The sequence below is a fragment of the Lissotriton helveticus genome, chromosome 3_1 (assembly GCF_964261635.1).
Source record: "Lissotriton helveticus chromosome 3_1, aLisHel1.1, whole genome shotgun sequence".
NCBI lineage: Eukaryota > Metazoa > Chordata > Amphibia > Caudata > Salamandridae > Lissotriton > Lissotriton helveticus.
Genome location: NC_136061.1, coordinates 1246263188 through 1246288169, shown reverse-complemented (window position 1 = coordinate 1246288169; position 24982 = coordinate 1246263188). Strand labels below are relative to the sequence as shown.

General features: G+C 45.8%; 2 protein-coding genes across 2 annotated transcripts in view; one reads left to right on the top strand and one right to left on the bottom strand.

The window, feature by feature from the left end:
- The window catches only part of ZCCHC17 (zinc finger CCHC-type containing 17), a 100090-nt gene extending 96443 nt beyond the window's left edge, over positions 1–3647 (bottom strand). Inside the window, exon 1 of the mRNA XM_078681898.1 lies at positions 3586–3647. The gene's annotated coding sequence lies outside the window, so the exon portion shown is untranslated. The remainder of the gene's footprint in view (positions 1–3585) is intronic.
- A 480-nt stretch (positions 3648–4127) lies between these two features.
- SNRNP40 (small nuclear ribonucleoprotein U5 subunit 40) overlaps positions 4128–24982 on the top strand; it is a 116547-nt gene continuing 95692 nt past the window's right edge. The window contains exon 1 of the mRNA XM_078683883.1: positions 4128–4349. Within this exon, the coding sequence (XP_078540009.1) occupies positions 4239–4349 (111 nt within the window). The 5' untranslated portion in view covers positions 4128–4238. The remainder of the gene's footprint in view (positions 4350–24982) is intronic.

Sequence of the window (24982 nt, the reverse complement as noted above, 5' to 3'; positions counted from 1 at the left end):
GAATAGTACTAGGGCAGGAGAGGTGTCCGGGCAGGAGAAGTGACGGGGCAGGAGAAGTGACGGGGCAGGAGAGTTGACGTGTCAGGAGCAGTGACGGGACAGGAGAGGTGACAGGAAATGAGAGGTGACTGGGGCAGGAGAAGTGATGGGGCAGGAGCGGTGATTAGGAATAGGCAGGAGCGGTAACCGGCAGGAGCAGTGAACGGATAGGGGCAGTGAACAGATAAGAGCAGTGAACGGGGCAGGAGAAGTGATGGGACAGGAGCGGTGATCGGGCAGGAGTGCTGACCGGACAGGAGCAGTGAACGGGCAGGAGCAGTGAACGGGCAGGAAAAGTGACGGGGCAGGAAAAGTGACGGGGCAGGAAATGTGACGGGGTAGGAAATGTGACGGGGCAGGAGCAGTGACGGGGCAGGAGAGGCAATAGGAAAGGAGAGGTAACTGGGCAGGAGAAGTGACGGGGCAGGAGAAGTGATGGGCAGGAAAAGTGACGGGGCAGGAGAGGTGACGGGGCAGGAGAGGTGACGGGGCAGGAGAGGTGACGGGGCAAGAGAGGTGACGGGGCAGGAGAGGTGACGGGGCAGGAGAGGTGACGGGGCAGGAGAGTTGACGGGGCAGGAGAGTTGACGGGGCAGGAGAGGTGACGGGCCAGGAGAGGTGACGGGCCAGGAGAGGTGACGGGCCAGGAGAGGTGATTGGGCAGGAGAAGTGGCGAAGCAGTAGAAGTAATGGGGCAGGAGCGGTGATTAGGAATGAGCAGGAGTGGTAACCGGGCAGGAGCAGTGAATGGGGCAGGAGCAGTGAATGGGGCAGGAGCAGTGAATGGGGCAGGAGCAGTGAATGGGGCAGGAGCAGTGAACGGGGCAGGAGCAGTGAATGGGGCAGGAGCAGTGAACGGGGCAGAAGTGCCGGTGCAGGAAAAGTGACGGGACAGGAGAAGTGACGGGACAGGAGAATGAGAAGTGACGGGACAGGAGAAGGAGAAGTGACAGGACAGGAGAAGTGACAGGACAAGAGAAGTGACTGGGACAGGAGAAGTGACGGGGAAGGAGAAGTGACAGGGAAGGAGAGGCAACAGTGCAGGAGAGGCAACTGGGCAGGAGAAGTGACTGGGCAGGAGAAGTGACTGGGCAGGAGAAGTGACAGGCAGGTGACGTGATGGGCAGGTGACGTGACAGGAGAGGAGAGGTGACCGGGCAGGAGAAGTGACGGGCAGGTGACGGGGCAGGAGTGGTGATGGAGCAGGAGAGGTGACGGGGCAGAAGCAGTGATTAGGCATGAGCAGGAGCTGTGACCGGTCAGGAGCGGTGAACGGACAGGAGCGGTGAACGGGGCAGGAGCGGTGAACGGGGCAGGAGCGGTGAACGGGGCAGGAGCGGTGAACGGGGCAGGAGCGGTGAACGGGGCAAAAGTAGGCGTTTCCCAGGGCGACTTGAAGGGTAGGGGGGCAGTTTAGTATGGTGGGGACCGGTTTTGTACAAGTGCAGGAGTTTTAAAAACACAGCAAAGTTCTTTGTTTATACAGCAGGTTTCGGTCAACAATACAAGTGAAAAGATAACTTTGGTGATCAATGTACCTGCTGGGGAGAGATGGGAGCATGTTTTGTCTAGTGGCTGTTTTACTCATCTAAGGAAGTGCAGAGGGGTAATATGCCTGCTGCAAAGAACATGTACCATGCATATCAAAGAGCAATATGTTATGTGCATAGTTCAGTGGGTACTGCTTTGTGTTCACTTCCCGATTGAAAGGACACTTGAATACATATGGCCTGGCAGTTCGGGCTGGACTGTTCCCATTGGGCGCAGAATATAGACTGATTTGCATATGGCTGGGTCCAAACTGGAATGGCATGGTGAGCAAAAAAACGATGGATTTAAGCCCAGATCTCTGAACTGGGATGAATGTATGACATTGTTCTGCATTCTGTCCATCAATTGTTCTTTTTGCATTTGTCACCCGAGTGGGACAGGTATGCTCAGACATGAGTCCAGTGCTTTCCATGCCACTGGAATCAAGCTATCCTGGCTGATGAGGGCTGAAAGCCCGAAACCGGTCCTAGGATGCTTGTTTCCAGTCCAGGGCGGACCTGGCCTGGCAGTTCGGGCTGGACTGTTCCCATTGGGTGCAGGAACAAGACTGATTTGCATATGGCTGGGTCCAAACTGGAATGGCATGGTGAGCAAAGAAACAATGGATTTAAGCCCAGATCTCTGTACTGGGGTGAATGTATGATATTGTTCTGCATTCTGTGCCCAGTTGTTCTTTTTGCTTTATTATGATTGAGCAGCTAGCTTGCTGACATGAATATGAAGCAGCCTTTGTGGGTTTCCGTTAATCTAGATTCTCCTGAAGAGCCCCTTTCTCTTCTGAGCCCTGCTTAACACATGTGTAAAGGAGGAGCCCTGTATTCATGACCTCAATGTTTGAGACAAAAAATAATCATGGATTTCTGAACAATGAGAGTAACATGTTGTTCCTGCTTATATTTCACACGCTTTACATAAACCTGTATTCCCTGTGAGGGTTTGCTTTTTCCTGAATTAAACCTCAAATAAACATGTTTATCCATTGTTTTAGTTAAATAACGTTATAAGCTGTAACTTGTCAGTGAAATGCTAAACGTACTAAAAATTGGTATGTTTTGCTATTTCTAACCACACCCCTGACTCCGCCCACTGATTCAATCTTCGGTTATTCCCGCCCCCTGATTCTCCACCCACAGTTCCCCTACTTTTTTTCCCCCACTTCGACCACTGGTTGAGGTAAGCACACAGACAAAGGAAGGTGAGCAGGAGGGATTGGGGAAGCACACAAACAAAGCATTGCTAGAAGCAAACTGACAAGCATACAGAGGATGGGTGGGCTAGGCATAGCACACGGACAACGAAGGATGGGAGGGGCTGGCGGATAGCACATGGTAGGCAGGAGATGAATGAGGGTGGAATATTTTGGTGGGAGAACTACACAAGGGTGACAGATGGAAAACCAACACACACTCTCGTTAAGTACCTAAACAAAAAGAAAAAAATGTCTCACCTAAAAAAGCGAGCAGTGGAAGCCCAAGTCCACGCTCCATGGGACGGACAAACATATGAAGAGGAAGGAAAGACAACAGAAGCTGACAGGCGAGCAAATGAGAGACAATGAAGCAGACCAATAGAAAATAATGGGCAGCCTCTAAGCACCCATGAAAAATAAGTAACACAAGGTGTTGCAAGGGACAGAGAATGAACTTTCTCAGGCAGGACCTAAAAATGTCGTTTTCTGGTGTGACCTGCGAAAGGTTACAAACCATCAAATCAAGAGGATGGTAAAGGAACTATGGTCCAGGGAAGCATAAACGCAAAAAGAGGAAGGAAAACCATCAAATTAAAAGCATGCAAATGAGATTGACAAGAAAGCCAACAAACGATAAGCAACGGGCCGCCGAAAACCCCACTCTAAATGTTGGTATGGGACACAATAGGCCTTCGGCAACACACTGGTCGTTGGCGAGCACAAAAAAGAAACAAGCACAGGCCCGACATAAAACCACAAACCAGAAGTAACGCGCACGACTGATCAAATACTCTAATACTACTTACACAAACCAGGAGGCTGCCATCTTTATCCATTCGTGATCACACACACAGCCAATAAGGAGATCCGAAACTTTCTGATGTGTATACAACAATCGGACCAATCAGGATTCTTTTCCCGTACAATCACTAGCAAGATTCTCCCATTGGTGGACGCCTGTCAAGGTCTGATTTTATTTCCATAAATTGATCAAAACAGAAAAAGCTGACGAAAAATATATTCTACTAAGAATATTCATCGATGAATCCTAAATCTTTTTTATTAATACAAAGTATACAACAATACTTCATCCAATACTAATATGAAACTGTCCCAAATCATTTAATCATACCTTCCATTTACTTTCCAAAAAGATTTGTAATATTTGCATAGTGACTCTATTTTAACACAATAAATCTAAGTCAGTTCGCTTTGTCCAGCACGCAGAATATATAGCATTGCAAGATGGCGACACACTACACTATGCTTCTTGGGTTTCGTCCGCAGAGTGACGCCCGTCATGGCCGCATGTTGCCTCTGATTGGTTGGATTTTTCGTAGTTTTGGTTACGTTGCGTGGCGCATGGATCTTCTGGGAACGTAGTTTTCCTGTGCCCAGTTTGATCGTTACTCGTGCTACTACCCCTTTCTATCAAACTTCTAGGCTGTCTATTGCCGCTATGCTGGAACCTAACAAGCGCAAGGGCCAGGAGATGGTGCTTGTGCCACCCAAGAGGCCGCGGCCCGACTTGCTGCCCCCCGGGGCGCCACCAGGAGCAATGTTACCTGTGGTGAGTGGAGTGATAGGTCTGGGTGTAATGTATACCAAAACGGCTTGCTGCTTGCAGTCTCGTTTCAAAGCTCACCTCTAGCACACAACTGCATGTCCGAAAAGAAACGAATCACACTTGACAGAGAAACTGATTTAGGCGCTAGCGGTTATTAATGCGGCTGTAATTAGGCCCCAGCTCCCCGTACTGAATGAGGAATAAAAAAAGCAACCACGTGAATACCGACACTATTTGCATCTCTCTTAGTTGTGTCCTGAGCTTGTCACACTGTATTTTATTGTGTTTAAAGATGATAACGAAGGTGCAATCTAGCCAATTTATCTCCTGTTATCTATTTGACATGGGATGATGAATATGGCCTAATGGCGAGAGCTTCCAACCTTGGAATTGCGGACCCTAGTTTGAGTCTTGGCATAGACTCACCTCCTGTTATTATAGGCAAATCACTTTATCTCCCTATGCCTAAAAAATAAAAATCTGACCTTGTGTAATATAATCTGGTGCTCGTGTAATGCGTGTTGGTGCCTTTGGACCAAGTTTGTGCAATATAAAATCGTCCCTTACCAGAGGACTCAACTCTGTCCCCACAGCCTCTGAGTTCCATGACTGGATTAGGAATGCTGCCGATCAAGTAGCCCCGGAACAATCTATTCGACCTAATAGAGCTTCCCCGTCGGCGCCATGGTACACAGAAGAGCTTAGGCTTCACCGACAACACTGTAGGAACTTAGAAAGACACTGGAGGAAGTCTTATTGCCCCATAGCTAAGCAATCCTACAAAGATGCTCTAACTATATACAAAAGGGCTATCATTGCTCGGAAAATGGTATTTTTCTCCACTCAAATAGAGAATGCTAAGAACTCGGCCAGAGAACTATTCTCAGTGGTTACCTCTCTATCCACCCCTCTCTCTGGCATTGGAGTTGAACCTTCCCAACCTTTTTGCAATGCTCTGTCCACCTTTTTTATCACCAAAGTGGCAGATATTTATGCATCTTTTGGTGGGGAGGCAGGGATTAGACCTACTGCTAGCAGCAAGGAAATATCCTACCGGAACTATGACCCCCTCCTGTCATTTGGCTCTATCACACAAGACCAAATCTGCAGACTCATTTCCACCACTAAGTCTGGATCCCCCTTGGATCCCTGTCCTCCCTCAGTGATGGCCAACCTAAGTAAGGTAATATCTTACCCGCTTATGGAAATTTGCAACACTGCCTTTCAAACTGGCGAGTATCCCGCTCCATGGAAAAAGGCTGTTATTAAGCCTCTTCTAAAGAAGCCCTCCCTGGACCCTACTGCATCGGCTAGTTATAGACCAATTGCCTGTCTCCCTTTTCCGGCCAAAATTTGCGAAGCTCTGATGAATGAACAACTCTCATAATTCGTCGACACCCACCAACTCCTGGACGAAACGCAGTTTGGTTTCAGGAAAGGACATGGAACGGAGACTGCTTTAATAAAAGCTTCCGATGAAATAAGAGCCATTATGGACCAGGGAGGTGCGGCCATTTTGATTCTGCTGGATCTGTCCGCAGCATTTGACACGGTCGACCATGCTATTCTGGTCGACCGTGTCACAGCGCTGGGGATAAACGGTTTGGCCAAAGATCTTATCTCATCTTTCTTGGCCGACCGCACCCAGACTGTTAAATTGGGTAATTTCTATTCCCCCGTCTCTGCAATACCTTGTGGCGTACCACAGGGCTCCTCGCTAAGTCCCACGTTATTTAACATCTACGTAGCGGACTTAGCGAGGGTAATAAAGGCCCATGGGGTCAGATTAACATCTTACGCAGATGACACCCAACTGGTGCTGGCGATCCATAAGAATGGCACAGCGGTGGCAGCTAATTTACAGGAGGCTATGCTTGATGTTAGTTTGTGGATGTCTTCCAATTGCCTGAGGCTTAACTCGGATAAAACCGAGGTTATGAGCTTTGGTAATCTTTCCCCAGAATGGTCCTCCACATGGTGGCCCAACCAACTCGGCCTTCCACCTGTCCCAGTTGAAAAAGCGAGGAATCTTGGAGTCATCTTTGACAGCAAACTAACATTCAACCTCCATGTCAACAAGGTTGTCTCCTCTGCCTTCTTTATTCTAAAGAAAATTAAGAAACTGTTACCTTACCTTCCCATCTCAGCAGGGAAGACCCTAGTTACCACCTTGGTTTTCTCTAAAACGGACTATGGAAATGCTCTTTTTCTGAATTCCCAGAAATCTGTCCTGTCCAAACTACAGTCAGTGCAGAATGCGGCTGCCAGAATTCTTTTACACATCCCTCGCCGCCAGCCCACCACTCTCGCCATTCACCAGCTTCATTGGCTCAGAGTGGAGAGTCGAATTAAATTCAAGGCCCTCTGCATTGCCTATAAAGCAGTGCACGGTGTTGGACCCAAGTTTTTGACCGAGGCCTTTCAGTTGTACATCCCCACAAGGTCCCTTAGATCTGCTAACACCTGCCTTTTACCAGTACCTCGCACTAGGACGGTAACCTGGGGAGACAGACGTTTCCTGGTTGCTACACCAAAACTCTGGAACCTACTGCCATTAAATATCAAACATGCCCCCAACCTGATGAGTTTCCGGAGACTCCTAAAGACATGGTTGTTTAACCAGTGAATTTTGTTGCTGCGGTCCTGCTAGCCCACACCTGCGCCGAGACACCTTCGGGTATTTGTTTGCGCATTAAATTTTTTATAAATAAATAAATAAAATAAATAAATAAAATAAAATGGCAAGAAAAAAATTCTTTAGGTATTTGTAGAAATGTTGAATGAAAGACCAGCTGGATGATGTGCTTGAAGAGAGGTTTATTGGTAACACCCCAGCCACAGCACATGTTTAGGCCCTTTGAGATTAAGTGATTTGCCCAGAATAACAGGATTTTCAGCGATATTGCAGAGACTCAAACCCAGGTCCCCAGATTCGAGGTCGACCGCCCTAGCTGTTAGGCCAAATGCAGGCCCGGACTGGCAATGCCGGGCACCGGGCAATCCCCCGGTCGGCTGCCAGGGGTGGGGGCCGGTTTTTTGGCAGGGGGCCGGTTTTGTCGTTGGGCCGTTTTTTTTGTCCAGCGTGCGTGCCGTGGTAGTCAATAAATAGAGAAGTTGAAGCTCAGTAGTCTGCCTGCGTCTCTCCTCGCTGCTCAGCGCTCCGTGCGAGGGGCAGAAATAATAAAGCACACCATCAATAAATCTGTACTTTCTTTTTCTCTAGTGCAAATGTACTCATTCTCAAGCGCGCTGCGCAGATGTCTCCGCGTCTGCGCGGTCTCAGTTCAACCACAGTAGGGTGGGGATTGGGGAGGGGCGGCATTGGTGGTGACATGACATGCGCATTGGGGTTCGCGCGCGTGACCCGTGAGTCAGAGCATTCCAGACGAACTAAGCCAGCCAGAGATTTAGGCAAGTTGCACGCATGCACCCCATAATTTAATTGTTTGTAGTAGCCCCTGCCTGCGTGTCCCACTGTCCCTATCTGATGCTTGCTGCTGCTGCCGACTGTCTGCAGACTGCCCCGGCCCGCCGATCGCAGGTGAGTGCATTTTTCCAAATTGCATTTTCATCATGGCATTGGCACTAGTCTGTGGGCCGGGCCGCGGCCTGGCCGGGATTAAAACATAAGGTATATTGGCGGCCTGCAGCCGGCAGGCACTTCTGTAGTACTGCAGTCAAGTGCATTGCTGTGAGGACGATGGGTTTTGCCAACGATTTGGATTGGCCGAGACCACAGTTCTTCCTAATACAGGCCTGGGTGCTAGCCATCGTTGTGAAACTGAAGAACTACTCCAGCAAAACAGTTATTTAATACTCCACAATGATGGTTCAAATTTCTAGGTGTAAAGTGGACTCCCAGATATGACCCAGGCATGTTAGGTATTTTTGTGGAGCCTGGGTCAAGAAACTCGGAATATCTGGCTCTGTCTACTGGTATTAGCCACGTTAGTTGACTTGTTATTAATAAATTGAGTAAGTAGACTTACTTTACAATCTATAAACAAATGTAGCACGGGCATGGGGCCCCGAAGAAGTATGGCCCCTTGGGGAATAATGGCACACCCTGCCCTCCCGTATAACATGCGACATGGCCCTTAGTAGCTTCCCTCTGTGTACGGACACATTTGTTTGTGTGAATTTCAAATTACCCACAATTTCAGGTGATTTAGAATTTGTGCCACCAGTTAAACATTTTGAAAATACGGGCCCATGTTCGTGGTGGAGAGGGCCGCTTCCATCAGTGGCAGTTGTGTGACCTCTCCTAACCAAACAGATACAGGCATTACATGGGCATGATCAGTTCTTCATCCCTCTGCCACACTGTGAGCCAATGTGCATCACACCTATTACGGTCTAAGGCAATAACCCTGTTTACGTGCCCATTCAGAGTTTGGCCTCTTTGCTGCAACAGATACACTTGGCTGCATTAGGGGGTCTATTACAATGACAACGTATGTTGCGTACATATGTGAAGATCATGAACTCACTTTGGGAAGACAGGTGCTGATGCCATTTGAAATAATGATCCGAGCACGGGGGTGGGGGTTGTATTAGAGTGTGTAGATGTCAAATGCCCATTCTCCCGGTTCTGTAGCGAGCAGAACTTTTACAACGAGTACGAACGAGTGCAAGAGGCAGGCCCTTTTTTCTGATTCTGTATCTTATATGTTCTTTTCTGAATCTTAATTGCATACCAAGAAAACATTCGTGAATAGAGATGTGAGCTAAATACGGAATCCCCCATACACATCTCTGAACACACCCAGCCCCCGGTGCAAAGCATGTGCCTGAGAATGCTGGATAAATGGTGGCGCCAGGCCCCGGCTTTTTGGTGTAGCAGCCTCCGCTATGGGCTCACTAGCTGCAAGCTAAGTAAATATGATCACAGGAGCTCACTGCTGTATTTATCAGGTACCGTAGTTGTGGGGGGAAGAGGGAAATCTTGCGGAAGCACCCTTGCAAAAAGGATTTTAGAAACACCTGGCCTCCTCACTGATTTCAAATAACACACGGCGGTGAAAGGCCTATGATGCAAGCCTTCCCATATCCATGCGGACTTGTTGCTCGTAGCAGTGGGACAGCAGATAAAAGGACTGTTTGAGAGGGGTTCTCTTCTCTGTCATGATCAGACGGTAGGACCAGATTATAATTTACAAACTTGTTTAAAATTACCTAGCACAGAGAGGCTCGAACCTCCTTTGTCTTTTTGGAATAGTGTGTTCTGTGATATTGTTAGCCATAAAGTTAAGAAAATACTGAGCAAGAGGTTACAGTTTGAGAAAGTCAAAGCAATGGGCTTATGTTTCACCAAAAATCACTACTGGTTGGCTACTATAAAGGGGGATGTTCACTACATAGAAGTTGGAATACTCTGTGTTGCTATAATCATGCTGCATATTTTCTTCACCAGACTTGTTATGTTATGTTATGTTATTTATGTTTTTAATATAGCGCAACGGATACTCAAAAAGAGTGTCCCGGCGCTTTGGGTAAGGGGAACAGATTCAGAATAACATAACGCAATTAAAAGAACAAAAAAAAGACAACACACACACAGAGAAACAAGAAAGAGCAGCTAGAGAGGCCTACTGGGTGAACAACCAGGTTTTAAGACCTCTCCTAAAGTCCAAAAGACTAGTCGCTCCCCGAAGTGAGAGTGGAAGCGCGTTCCACATCTGTGGGGCTAGCAGACTGAAAGAACGGCCGCCCCGGCGAGCTCTCTTAATGCGAGGAACGGCCGCCATAAGCAGCGATTCAGACCGCAGAGAGCGGCCCGGATGGTAAAAGACCACTCTCCTTTGGAGATGTTTAGCTCCTACTGCGTGGAGTGCCTTATAGGCCAATATCATGGCCTTAAAAGCGATCCGTTTACGGATCGGAAGCCAATGCAAAGTCCTAATTAACCCAGAGGCACTGGCGCGTCTGTTTAGACCAAAAATGGCCCTGGCCGTCGCATTCTGCGCGACCTGAAGCCGCTGCAGCAATCTACCCTACGCTACACCACACCACTAACTTTTAGACATGCTGAACAGTAGCCACACTGGTATACAGCATGGCTGAAACACATTGCCCAAGCAAATAGCTCTCACATAGGCAAGACCTATTGGCTTTTCCAGTGCTTGTTTATTAGTGGCCTGTTGACAATGCATATGCAGAATTTCATGATAAAACGGAGGAACGGCTAGTTTTTAAGATAAAAGCCTAGCAGCATTAAGTGCATAATAAATAACTATAGATGCAGGCCTTGTGTGTATACTGACTTGGGTGTTGACAAATGGAACCCTACCTACAGATTCCTTGTTGGGTCTTTGGCAGGTGTTATTCCATGTTTCCTTACTGACCATGGCAGGGCCTTTGATGATGTCTGTGGTATCCTCACTGCAGGCTCGATAGACCCTAACCACAGGCCCTAAGGGTCCAAGAGAGTTGTTCATGGTGTGGCCAAAACCTTGGCATGTATAAGTGAGGCTCCAGAATCAGCCGAGGGCCACTATAACCCTTTCAAATTGAGCTCTGTCACCCTCTTTTCTAAATAAAAAAAGGCAACATCCAGCTGGCAGTTAATTGGCATAGGTTTTCCCTATTCTTTCAGACGTTTGTTAAGCTCAACAGTTAAAAAGGAAGCCCAACTTACCTACAAATACCAGACTCAGTTAACACCTGGCTGTCTTAGTAACATTGGCCAATGTGTTCCAATTTAAAGGGAATAGGTATCTCTAAAATAGAGTCTCATAAAATAGCTCTAGCTTTTATGTCCGACTGATCCCATTCCAGTTTGTACCCACTGTGCTGCAAGTTCACCGGCCACACTAGGCTCTGCAGCAAATCTCAGACTTCAAGGCGACCATGCTGCAGCTTTTACAGATGGTTTGGAACTCTCTGGTGCACCTTTGGGCCCCACAGATTCATCAGGAGCTTGAAGTTGGTTGGGTTTCTGGTGGCGGTTACTCCACCAAAGCCAACTGACCCTGTACTTCCTTTCTATTTCATGGTGTATAATGCTCTCTGATAATGCTCATTCAAGCCCAAGTGCCACCAGTGGTTTCAAAAGTAGAAACATCTGCTGAATTCGTGAGCGCCTTAAATGCAGAGTTCGGATGGCAAGGTCCGGACCGGCGCCAGAAAATGATCAGTTGGGCCTAATATGGGACTCTTGGCGGCATGAGGAAATACAGCACTGTTTTCATGGTCATGGTATGTGAGGCTGTAGAGATGAACAGCTCTGCCAAAAAAGGCAGGGAAAAAACATAAGAAAAATATAATATACATTGAAAGGCATGGTCAGCTAGCTTAGTGGCTAACATATTAATCGGTCGCCATTAGGAGCACATGCACGTTATACCTTGGTGTGCGATAAAACAATTCCTACATGTTTTTAATATTTGCAAAATCTGGCACCAATTAGCATGCTAGTGTAACACGGAGCATGAAAGTTAAAATACTTAGGATAAAGCCTTTTACTCCAAAACGTTCTTAATGCTGCTAGGCTTTTATCTTAAAAACTAGCCGTTCCTCCGTTTTATCATGAAATTCTGCATATGCATTGTCAACAGGCCACTAATAAACAAGCACTGGAAAAGCCAATAGGTCTTGCCTATGTGAGAGCTATTTGCTTGGGCAATGTGTTTCAGCCATGCTGTATACCAGTGTGGCTACTGTTCAGCATGTCTAAAAGTTAGTGGTGTGGTGTAGCGTAGGGTAGATTGGAGTGGGGTATATTGGGGTAGTGGAATAGGGTGGATTGTGGTAGAGTGGTGTGGGGAAGATTGGCATAGTGTAGTGAGGCTAGAGTGAGGTAGAAGGGAGTGGGGTAGATTGTATTGGGGAGGCATTAGGTAGTTGGGTAGATCAGCGTGGTAGATTGTAGTGGGGTAGATTGGATTGGGGTGGATTGGGATGAAGTGGGATGGATTGGGATGAAGTGGGGTCGATTGGGAAGAGTGGGGTCGATTGGGAAGAGTGGGGTCGATTGGGAAGAGTGGGGTCGATTGGGAAGAGTGGGGTCGATTGGGAAGAGTGGGGTCGATTGGGAAGAGTGGGGTCGATTGGGACGAGTGGGGTCGATTGGGACGAGTGGGGTCGATTGGGACGAGTGGGGTCGATTGGGACGAGTGGGGTCGATTGGGAATTGTGGGGTTGATTAGGGTAGATGGGAGTGGAGTGGGGTAGACTGGAGTGGGGTATACTAGAGTGGAGTTGGGTCAACTGGAGTAAAGTGGAGGGGGGTAGATTGAAGTGGGGTATTTTGTAGGGTAGATTGGGATGGAGTGGGGTAGATTGGGGAGGTGTGGGGTAGATTGGAGTGGGGTAGATTGGGATAGATTGTATTGCAGTGGAGTTGGATAGAGAGGCGTGTGGTGGATTGGGATGGGGTGAGGTAGATGGGAATGGGGTAGATTGGAGTAGGGTAGATAAGATTGGGGTGATGTAGATAAGATTGGGGTGATGTAGATTGAATTGGGTGGAATTAGACGCAGTAGACTGGAGTAGTTTTTTTTAAAGCATGTTTTTATTTCAATTGGTACGAAATAAAGGCATAATAAGGCAATACAGATAATGCAAGGTATCCATGCCATTGCCATATCCAGTTCTGCATGCCCAATAAGGAGATGGCAGCAGTGTTTGTCAATTATATGTTATCATTGTAGGCTCCCACGTTGCGCTCGCTCGCTAGGCGCCGGATGGGGGCTGGTCTGGGAAAATGTGCCAGGGCTGCTTTCAGTTCCCAGTCCGGCCCTGGCCAAATGCTCTCCCCAATGGAACGTTCTATTGTTCCAAGGAACCGGGGGAGGGGGAGGTTGCATAGGCAATGGGAGGAACTGATATGGAGGATACCACAGTGTTGTTACGCTTTACAAGAAACTGACCCCCAGGTAACAAAAGCAAGATTGAAATGCATATGAAAAAGAAATGATTGGATAGGGGCCTATTTCAGCTTTCACATATAGTTTATTATGAAGGTAAATCAGGAAAATATAATTTAAAAAGGAATTTTTTTGAAGGATGGGCGAGTCGGTTTGTTTCTCAGAAGTTACAGAATGTCTGTGCTGGTCCAATGAAGACCTATTTCAGTGTCTGGTAGGACTTGAATGTAGGAGTTTCCAGCAACAAAAATTGTTTGCTCTTGAGAACTTTCTCTTTTGGTCTCTTTTTTAAAGGGCTGATGTGAAATGCAGTCTTTTTAAGTGGATGGCTTTATCAATGCAAATTAAATAATAGCCCCCTATGAATTGCTTATTACATTATTTAAAGTAGTTGGTCAAATCCAAAAGGAATGTGAGCAAACAACAAACTGTATAGAACAGTTGATGCAACTAGTAAATAGTAATGTAAGTGTGTGTTAGATGATGGCGTACATGGTTTATAGTAAAAGTTTAAGTGTTAACTCGGTACTAGAACTTCTGGTTCAGTTGAATCCTACACACATAAATGTTCAGCAGTAAAATTGACAATTCTACATGGAATGCATAGGCACATATATGTGCTACTCTGCTCAAATGTAAATTACATTGCAGGGGTGTGGAAATTTTTCAAAAATCTACTTGGCCAGGGGACAAAATGTTACATAAATCTACTTGTCCTGGGAAGGTAACTGCTTGCCCCGCCTACTCCATAAATTACTACGGTAGGTCTGCACAGAGAGAACCTGCACTGCAATCAGTGCAACTTACTGAGCAATATATATTTCAAATGCAAATCCAATCATGCACTGCATGGTCATTCACTCTCAAATGCAACTGTTGTACTGAGTGGTTGTAAAGCATGCGTGCAGACGTGTCAGTGTGCACTGCAACCAATTATCAACTAGTGTGCATGTAACACATTTTCATAAGTTGAGAAAAAGTGCAGACTGGTAATGGACTACATTTCTTGAAGTGTTTTTGGCACAGACCAGACTGTCGAAATATGAAGCTGTAGGACAGAAAGGTGTTCTTCATCATAGGGCCAACTCATAGCTGTCCAGCGTCAAAAATACTCGGGTGTGATGCTCTGATAAACTTGTGGATGGGAATAACTGCCCTTCTTGGCAGAGCTTATGAATGGTTCGTGGGGCAGCAAAATCATCTAGCAGATGTGCTGTGGTTCACTGAGGCAGTATCCACAAGTACAAATACGCAATAGGCAGTAATGGGCAGTTAAATCAATCCCTCCTTTTACACTTCTGTGTGGTGTTTATATTATTGTGCACTCACTCCTACATCTCCACATTCTTCTCCCACACAAATAGCATATGCAGCACTGGCAGTAGCAGTACAGGGTTCTCTCATGCATATAGTAGGCAGCAGCAGAGTAAGCTACCCTAACATGAAGAGGTGCAGCTTAGCAACTTATGTTTGTTTGTCTCCCTCAGATATGTAGGACATGTAGCAGCTGTGAAATCTTCACACTCACAAAGCTGGAAAGCAAGCACCAGTCTCACAGCAAAGGGAAGAAGTGTTAAGTTGAAAAGCCAGTAAATCTAGAAGTGGAGAGCAGAGCATCATTGAGATGGGGGAGCTAGTGAGTAACTGCAACTACTTAGCATTTCATGTCACACCTGGCAATGATGCCTAGGCTCAGTCACAGTAGACTTGGAAACACTCTTCTGGCATCTTGGATAGTCAAATGCTATCTGGCGAATGAAGTTTGTTTATTCTGCAGCGGATTTAGAAATCCACTAATAGCTGAGCAAACACCCAAAAGCACCACAAATTTTATTTTCTCTAGTGACATATTGGGTGTGGTGGATTAGTGGACTAATGCATCTATTGTAGGGCCCTGGGTTTGACCTCATGGTCACAGGTTCACATCCCACAGGGTCCACTTAGCTTTTCATCCTTTCATCCTTCTGAGGTCGATATAATTAGTACCATTGAGTTGGGTAACAATAAACATTTATTATTGAGCACAAAATTACCCCTCTGGGTAAATGTGTGCTTTACAAATGCAAGTTATGTTATCAAGCTAGGACACAGGCCTAAACACCGAGGCATTTTCCATGCACCTCTTGCACTGATGGGGGTAGAGTCTGAGTTCAAGATGCAGGATTCTTTCCTTTCACCTTTAAAAAGGGAAAGCTTCAGAGTCTGCTTCGTCTGTGAAAGGAAAGCACCGTGCTTGTCATGTGAGCATTTATTTTTTGCTGATAGTTTCTATAGCGTGATCACGACCCAAAGGTATTGGAGGGCTTCTCATGAGCACCAGTTACATTACACAAGATCGTGTTATTATTTTTTTTTTTTGGGCCAGAACAGATTGAATGTTTAGCAATGCTGAGACTCAAACCTGGTCCCCAAGGTTCAAAGTCGGCAGCTCTGGCTGTAACAGGGGAGTCAGGAGCGGGGTGGGTTTGTGTGTGGTCTTTGTGTGAAGGGCATAGGGATGGTGGTTGGTAAAATGATGGGGCAGCCCCACTCTCTCTTCGTAACAGGGGACTCTTTTCTCCCTTCACCCACTCTGGAGTCTGTGACATGAGGCCCTGGCCCTACGTCTTCTCCTGCCCTGCTCTCCAAACCCCATGGCAGCAAGTCCTGCACCCTGTATTCAGATGCAGTAGAGGTAGCAGAAACAGCGTGCGAGGCTGGAAAAGGTGCTGACTGCTCAGTGGTTGAACTGCATTAAAAAATGTATAGGAACTGTGATGCTGCACAAAACGGGGGAAGCAGGATTAGTGAGTCTGGGGACTGGGTCAAAGCAGTGGCTAAAAAACCCAAAATATTTTCTAACTTTTTATGGTCTTTCACCTTCAGGTAAACTACATGTTTAATAATGGACAGCTTTAATTGAAGTGAAAGTTATGTTAATCAGTGGAACACTATGAAACCTCTATTAGTTCCTGCATTGATCAACCAATGAACATTTAGCAGAGCAGGCAGGAATCTCTCTGACAGACCATCCTAGACACAGGCACCCACATGTGCAGACTGCACATGCATCCCTGTGCACATGTAGCTGTGCAAGTTTCGCTGTAGACTTCTGATGCTAGCCACAGGCAGCCGTCCTGCAGGCGACTGAACTCCACCAGAGACAACATCAAACTATTAAAAGAGCCGGGCAAACCTTTTTTTTTTTGAGTGGCTATGGTTGAAGGGGAGGCTGTGAGATGCTATGGTTGAAGGGGAGGCTGTGAGATGCAAATTAGTCTCTGCTGAAGGCGAAAGTGGAAGGGGCAATTTAACAGCTCTGTATCCGCAGGGGCCTGTCCTGGAGGCTTTGATGCCATCTAGTGGTGACACTGACCCAGTGACAATGAGGGGCTATGACCCTGAGATCCCCTGAAAATCATTTTTTAGTCAGAATAAAAAATAATGCGGATGGAGAGGGCAGGCATCGAGTGGTTTTTGGGCTTGGCATGAGCTTCAGGGGTGGCAATAGGGGCGGGGGGGGGGGAGGACAACAGTCTAAACATTCTTCATGTACTTCTAACGTACCCAAGCATTGATGGCTCTTTGCCTAAATAGAGCTCGAGAAAATCTGATCACATCACAGGCTACTGTGATGCTTACTGATTACAGCCTCCAATCCCGATAGGACAGCCAATGAGGTCGAAGGTCTGCTGCAGAGATCAGTTTGTAACCTATGTGCCATAGATAGATACACGTATGGTAGTTTGGTGGGCTTTTGTGCCTGCTACCACATATACTGTAGAGACACCTACAGTTCCCCAGCTCCGATCCTAGTGAGTTAGATCAGCAGGCTGAGTCTTTTCTTCTGTGATCTGTTTACAATGTGCCTGTCTCAGGCTCCAAAGCCAGTATGCTAGTTTGAAGGGTTGATTAACCTGTTGGAGAGGGAGAGGGGTAAAGGGAAAAGGGGAGGGGGAGAGGAGAGGGCAAGGGGGAGAAAATGAACAATAGACTGCATGTGAGCGTGTATTAGTGCAAGGAAGCGTGGAGTCATCGGTATCTTTACTGCATGTTTAGTAGTTGATACAGTATAACTCCCTGGAGCAACGTGGGAAATCAGAGAACATTTTTATAACAGCAGGAACACCCTAATTTGAGGTGCTTTAGCAAGAACCGATTGGTGTGCATGGAGTATGTGAAGAGTGTGCGAGGACTAGTAGTAGCGAGGAATTACTAGGTTGTGCACTCGTGCAGTTCGTTTTGATATTTTTCCCTTTTTTCTGACAAACAGTCTGAGCAACAGGGAGAGAGAAAATCATTTTAGAGCAGAATTACACCTTCTAAAACCAGAATATAACCAAGGTGTGTGGGTTCCAAGACTGAAGGGAGTATATTTAACTATGATGAAGTAAAGGAGTTCAGCTGCTGCAAGCTGTCTCGTGACTGGGAGCTCATGGCCTGCTCCTACAGAGTGCTGGGGAGTCTCTTGCAAACCCTGCATGCCTCCCGTGCAGCCCACATGCAGTATATTCTGTACCAAGTGAGTGTTAGGGGAATTGCCCAATTTTCTGTGCTATAAAATTAATTTCACCAGTTCCGATGTAGCTTGTTAAAACACCCAATTATCACAAATGATCTTAGAGCACTAGTTGGAAATCCTTTTCTTTGTGGTGTCCTGGAAGAAATCAGACAATGTGGTCCTCCGAACACGCAACATGTAATGTGCAAAATGGGGAGGGTGCCAGGTGTCCTCTTGATTGGACTGATGTGGTTTGATCCATACAAGTCAACCAGTTAAACTGCAAGTAATGATTTGCGAGAATCATCTTAGGAGGGGATTCGAGGAGGAAGAGACAGGGTTGAGGCGCTTGCAGCACGTGGCTGCATGCAGCACTCACGACCCTCACGAGCCAAGAAATTATTTCAAAATGTGGTTACACAGGCACATGGTCCCGAAAAATAGCAGGAAAGCGAGCATGAAATGTTGGCGAGGGAGAGAGAATGAGACAGTGTTAACTCATGTCACATTGTGTGCAATGTGAGCTGCGCACTCTATTAGCCCCACCAATGAATGAGTTTCTGCGCTATGTGACTGATTCGGGCTACTGGAATTTCAACATCTCTTTGTCTTTTTATATATTACATAACAGCATACAGAGGCTCACTGTCGCAAGGTAGATTCTCATACCGGCAAAAAGTAGATTGCTTCGATAAAGGCACTGTGCCGGTTAACGGTTTGCAACTTCTGTCCGGAAAGGAAATAAATACAAATTGCCTATCCGCCCCAACAGTTTTATAATCCACCAGCTGTCACAGACAATACGAGGTAAAACAAAGATATTGCTCATTTGCTCTAATGCTAACGTGTGGTGATGCTGAGATACTGAGCGCGGGAATTTTGAATGTTTACGACCCAGTACAATTCTTTAATGGCAAATGTAATATAATATGCATAGTTGCATCGCTGAGCTCCACTTAAAGAACAGTTCGCTCCAAACCCCAAATTAGCACGCTCTGTTTTCTTTAGTGGAATCTGAACTGGGCACTAGTGTAATGCCGCGTTATTTTGACTGTTATCAGTTGAGCTCTCAGCAGGATGTTTGCGTTTCTTTTTCCCATTGCGAGCAGAGAGAATAAAGTGAACTGTATTCCTACGACCCTGATGCCGCAAGTTCACTTTGCATTAGCCTAGGAACATTAATGTCACACTTTCTTCTCACCTCGTTCTAAAGGTCGCGCCCCAGCAACGAGCTATTTGTGCTATCCTCATGTGTTAAAATGGAAACGGCTTTCTCGTGGTTCTCTGCAAGTCCAACCCATTGATATTGAGAAAGCGAGACACCAGATTGTTGACACTGCCGCTTGTTGACACTGACGCTTCCGTCCCCCAGCCAATCACTGGCTACAGCCAGTCGTAGGCTGCTAGCCAATCAGAGGCCTTAAAAGCATATTCGGGCTTTCTGATTGGTTGTGAGTCCCAAAGTGCGCAAAAAGCCTGTATTTTACGTACGCGATTTAATGTCTACTTGTCCGTATTGCCCGTGGTAAAAATCAACATGGCTGGGGCGTCGGGCGATATGATTCCCTCACCCCTGCATTGTCACACATTGGATTATTATTTGAGGTAGGCAACTGCTAACCAGGTCCCCAGTACCAGTGTTTTTTCTCTAAAAATATACAATTATTCCCCCAGTTGGCAAAACCTTTAGCACCCTCTGTAAGTCACTAGTAGATGGTACCTAGTACTAAAGAGGGTCCCAAGGAGCTGCAGAGCGAATTGTTCCACCCCGAGGGAACCCTCATGTAGCACAAGAAAGGCTGCCAGTGCAGGTTGCGTGTCTTGGTGCAGACAAAAGTGAAAACACAACATGTCACACATCCCGTGTGCCATGTCCCTTCAAACTGCATATGATATTTGTAAGTTAGACCTCGCAGCCCTATGGTACAGTGCTTAATATTATGTGTGCTCGTTAGGCTTATTACTGCTAATGCAAGTGACCATGGAAGCCACTTTTAACCGTGTACTGGACAATGGTGAAAACGAGATTCCCCAGCTACATGACTTCACTGAAAATAGGAATATTTGGTACCAAACTTGTGGTATTAATGAAATCGCACTGATGCCAGTGTTGAACGGTTCTATACCTGCATGCCAAGTAATTCTGGGACAGGGTTATGCCCTCTTCCCACAGGAAGTGGTCATATAGAGGCCGTAGTGCCCCAAGGGTGAGTAGCCCATTGGCTACTACCCTACACTACTCTAAAACCCCTAAATTCAGTATTTAGGGGAGCCCTTGGCACCAGAGAAGCAGAACCTACTGACCGAAGAAGGACACCGAAAAGCCACAAAGAGCAAGGAGAAGAGATTATGTGACTGACCATGCACCAACCCTGTCGGCCTGCCTGATGTCTCCGACTCCTGCAAGTTGTCTCGTCCTGCAGCTGTACTCCAGAAACCCGATAGACCTGTCTGCCTTTGACAGACAACCAGGAACTCACTTGGATTGGTGTATCCAGTCCCCTGCACATCGCAGGCCAAGTTGGAAGCAGCAACAAAGTGCTCGCCGCTGGGTCCGATGAGGTGGAGCCTCACAGCGAAGTGGCAAGAGCACTCCAAGATTGGTAACTGGCTCTCATCAAAGTTCCGAGCCCCTACCTCACTGTCAACGCCCTCTAGCCTGTGATGTTCCTTTCATCTCCATATGCCACAGCCAAAGTTTTGTTGGTATCCAACCCAGCCATCGAACCTGTCAGTCTTTTTTCCAGCAAGAGAGCACTCCACAGAACCTTTGACCGACATCGGAAATGACCCCGCTCCTGTAATTTTGCCTCTCCTGTTTGGTGCGGAAACCGTCTTGGCACAACCGCAATTTGTTGACAGATGTACCAAGGCGCATCTTTGGTGCACCTGCCCCGGTGACGGACATTTTCACGTATCCTAGCATTCACAGTCCTTGTCCAAGTTAATCAAAAACTTCCTGTCCTGCTGGGGTCATGGGAACCCAAGGACCTCTGCTCTGATAGAGTAGAAACCATATCCACCCCAAGTGCCCTTTGGCACAAAACTTGCAAAAGCCCAGTTGCTTTTACCACTGACTGCGACCGTCTTTGATTGACGGTGCTGTCAGTCACCTAATTTCCCCCATTGCTTGCAATGCTAAATTGTTTGATGGGGACGCAGGTTACCGCTGTGTATTCTACATTGACCGCCACAGTAAATACTTGATGGTGATTAAGCATTTTTCTTCTGCAGCTGTTTTCTCCTGTATCTTTGAAACACACATGCTTGATCATGTTGATTATTGTGCCTAAACATATATAAAGGTATTTGCTATTTTTGATAAATTAGTGTGGACCTCCTTCTTGAGTCGTGTTGTCATGTACTATAATCCTTGTGTGTATTTGCAAATGTCTTACACTCCTCTGTGTTAATCCTAAGGCTGTTCAACCACACTACCCCTTAATAGGGCACTTTGGGATTGGATAGCAAGCCCTGTCCACTATTAAGGGAACACCTGGACTCTTTACATGGTATATCAGAGTATTGATATATCACATAAAGAGCCAGCTTCGTACGACATTATAGTTTGGTGAATTTCTCAATGACTGCGTTAACGTTTTACACAAAAACAACAAAATACAAATTCACCATTTATAGTCAGCAGTACTAACTATAACTTGCGCACATGCCATGCGCTGTTTGACTTCACACACATCACTCTGTTCTATGACATCATTTAGAACATCTCAAATTACATCATCCAAAGAGTGTACTAATTTGTTTTATAGTTTACATAGTTGCGGTTAATGGCCATATTACTTTCCTACCTAATTTTGTACAGCTGAGATTCAGCTAAATGAGTGTGTTTACAAAATGCACGTTCTCCTAATGTTCCATAGATATGTAGAGGTATTAAACACATTAAACATTTATTTTACTGAAGAGGAACTCTGTGCAGGTGACAGTTGACTTGTGTTCATTATGCTTCAGGCGAGCTTTGTGGTTCTACAGAAGGAGCTTCCTTTAGGAGAAAGTGTCTCGGTAGTAGATACTAACATTTGTAAGTTGCCTTGAGTTATTAGAGAGAATCGTCTCAGCGTGACAATTTCAACTTAACACGGAAGACTGTGTGCACCAGGTACTAACCTATGTACGTTTGCTTGTTTTGCTTCAGAAGATGGGCTGTCTCTAAACTTTTCTCAACAGTAGGAAGGGTGCAGGTAGGATGCTCTTTAGCACTTTCAGATTTTAGTTGTTAAGAAAAATATTTTTTACAGTTAGTAGATTTTTTTGAAAACTCTGTAGTGTAGTCTCGTGAGAGTTTCACTCTCTGCAAACCGTATGATACAGAGTAAACTCTCTTCATAGAGGAAAAATTGTTTACAGTACGTACTTCGGTTCCTTTCCCAAAGGAGCTGGTGAATGTCAAGGGTTTGATGCAGATACAAACTGTCCATAGTAGGGCTTTTGTTTTTGAACTGGCATTCACTATTTTGGATTTCTGTCAATAACTGTATAGATATTAAACGCGGCTGTCAATTAGTGTTTCTCATGTCTGTGGTTGATTGTTAATTTTATCTGTGCTACCTGGACAGTGTACTCTGTAGGCTTAATGTTGCATACAATGCTTTTTTTCAACATCGAAATGAGTTGTTTTTGTGGTGGCTATACTAATAGGTGATTTTCTCCTGAGCTATTTTGTACTTGTTGTCCAGCCTCTAATGTCATACTAATTTATAGAGCAATATGTGTGAAAGTGAAGCTGGATGATGTCATTTGAGATGCCTTCAGTGATGTCAACAATGATGTCAGAAAATGTCATGAGTGATGTCGTATGTGAGGTCATAAGCAGTGCATGGCAGGGGTGCAGGTTCTAATTAGTTCTGCTAACTATAACTGATGATTTTCTGTGTTTTTTATTTTGTTTTTTAGTTTAAAACGTTAACGTTGTCACTGAGAATTTCACTTACCAAAAATTTACTTTAACCTTTGTTTTTTTCAGTGAATTTCTAAGTAAAAAAAAAATAAGATGTGTATATATACACTTTTTTTAAAAAGTGTATGCATGGTAGAATAACTGAATAATGTATCCTGTGTGCAGACATTGTTCTGAAAGGGAATTTCTTTTGTATTGTAACTTAACAGGAAAAGGTGCACGCTTTGCAGAATGTTTCTAAAAAATGGAGTTTGAATATAAAACTAATGCAACAATGGTTGTGTTGAGATTGTCTATCTGCTCAGTTCTTCTATCATATCAAGACATTTTCCCAGCAAGTTTATTAATATTGTAATATCATACTTTTCATAGCTTTTTTTATGTGTTTTAGGGATGTGGAATTCCAATAGCCCAACGCCCAGGACATATTGTTTGGGGTCAAGGACAACAAGTTTTGATGTGTATTTTGTACTTGAGACATGTAGACCCAAACACCCTGCAGCACAAACCCTTTGGCTGCCAGTTTACCGTACCACATTGTGGATCAGAAAAAGGCATTGTCTGCACTCAAGACAATTTATGTTCTCAAAAATTTATGCTGTTTAATGTTGTATTTATGGTTCATTAATGAAAAGTCTTTATTATTAGTGTGAGCATTCTAAGGAAATGTTGTAAGCTCCTTCTGCACTTCTGACTTGGTTTCAGTACAAACATGTGTAAACACGTTTTCAAAGTTTAGCAGTATGAGGTTATGTATAATGCTCCCAGAATGCTCTCTTATTAGATGCAAATATTTGCAGAAGCTTGAAAGCAAGGTGAATGGTTCTTTGCTTTCAAAATAAAATGTTGACAAAAAATGCAACTAGGAAAAAAACATTTTGCTAAACTGTCAAATTTTAGGTACCATTTCATTGCAGCATTGTTAGAAACAGGGTAACGTGGTGCAGAGCGGGCAGGCCAAACTCCGGAGGAAATGTGTAAAGCATCCGCGCAGCACTCGAAGACGACCCACCAGGCACGCTACAATTTGAGACTCCACACCAGGTTGCATGAAAAATAACTTGTGTATTTATAAAACACATTAGAATGCAGAACACCGGTGCATATCTTCCATGTCAGCCGGCACCGGGTAACCAATCACAAGGGACTATTTACAAGGCAGGGCCAATCGGGCCGCTGCCAGAACCATCACAAGGTATAATCAGTAAATGTAATGTCCATCAATAACCAAGGTATGACGGCCAGTAGTCCTGGCCAAATCTTGAACTTAGAAACAATCGTTAGCATAAGAGTATTAGACCTAAACAGGTTAGCATTGGCAACATTGCCATAAACAGAAAAGCATTATCATCCGGCACAACCCTGTGGGCATAAATCAGAGAGGGCATAGACCTGTGAACCTAGAGGCATCCTTAGTAGCATAAGCACACATTAGGCATACCATTCCTTAGCATGAGTCACGTTTGCAGGAGACCTGGAGTGAAAACATCAGGTTTGAAAAACATTATAGCAGTAAGCATGCATAAAGTACACCAGCAGTATAGGGCCCACCTTGGTAGGCAAAGCATAAAGCATACCCCCTTAGCATAAGCCAAGGCCTTTATCCGGCTAGGCATAGGGTAAAACATTGTTGCATGACATGAGGCATGAAAACATATTGTGCATTCGCAGTAGTGTAAGCCCACTAGGTATAATCACATGAGGTCAAGCGCCATCCGTAGGTAGGAAAACACTAGGCCCGGAACCTGCATTGGCATGAGCACATTAGCGCAGGCTTGGGATGAAAACATTGTTGTAGGACATTAGGCATCAAAGCACATTCTGCACAGAACCATCAGTGTAAGCATTAGAACGGGTCAGTTAGGGGAAATCACAAGGGCATAAGTGCAGCATCTCCAAACATAACTTACATTATGCATACCCTTATTTGAACAGGCCTAAAATATGATGTGTAGGCCTCCTCTGCGGGGTGAAAACACATTACATAACCAATGTGGGGCATCTCAATAGGCATGAGTACAGGAAATCATGAGGCATGCCAACAGAACCTCAGTGGCCTCCAGAACATCAGCCGGAATACCTTACACCACCATAAGTACCCTGGCCAATACGCGGAACTGGCAGAGCCCCCGCTGGGACTCTCAAGTCCACAAGAAGTGCCCCGTTGCAGCTGCCCGCTCTGGTGCGGCACGGCTGTGAAGCCTAAAAAGAGTACTGGCACCACGGTATCCACAGTGCAGCCACAGGGGGGCAGGCATCGGCAATGTGACCCGACTGCACCCCCCCACCAGGTGAAAGCTGAGCCCCACTCACCGGACCCTTGGGCTGCAGGCGTCTTGGCGGCCTCCTGGCACCAGCTACCACACATTCA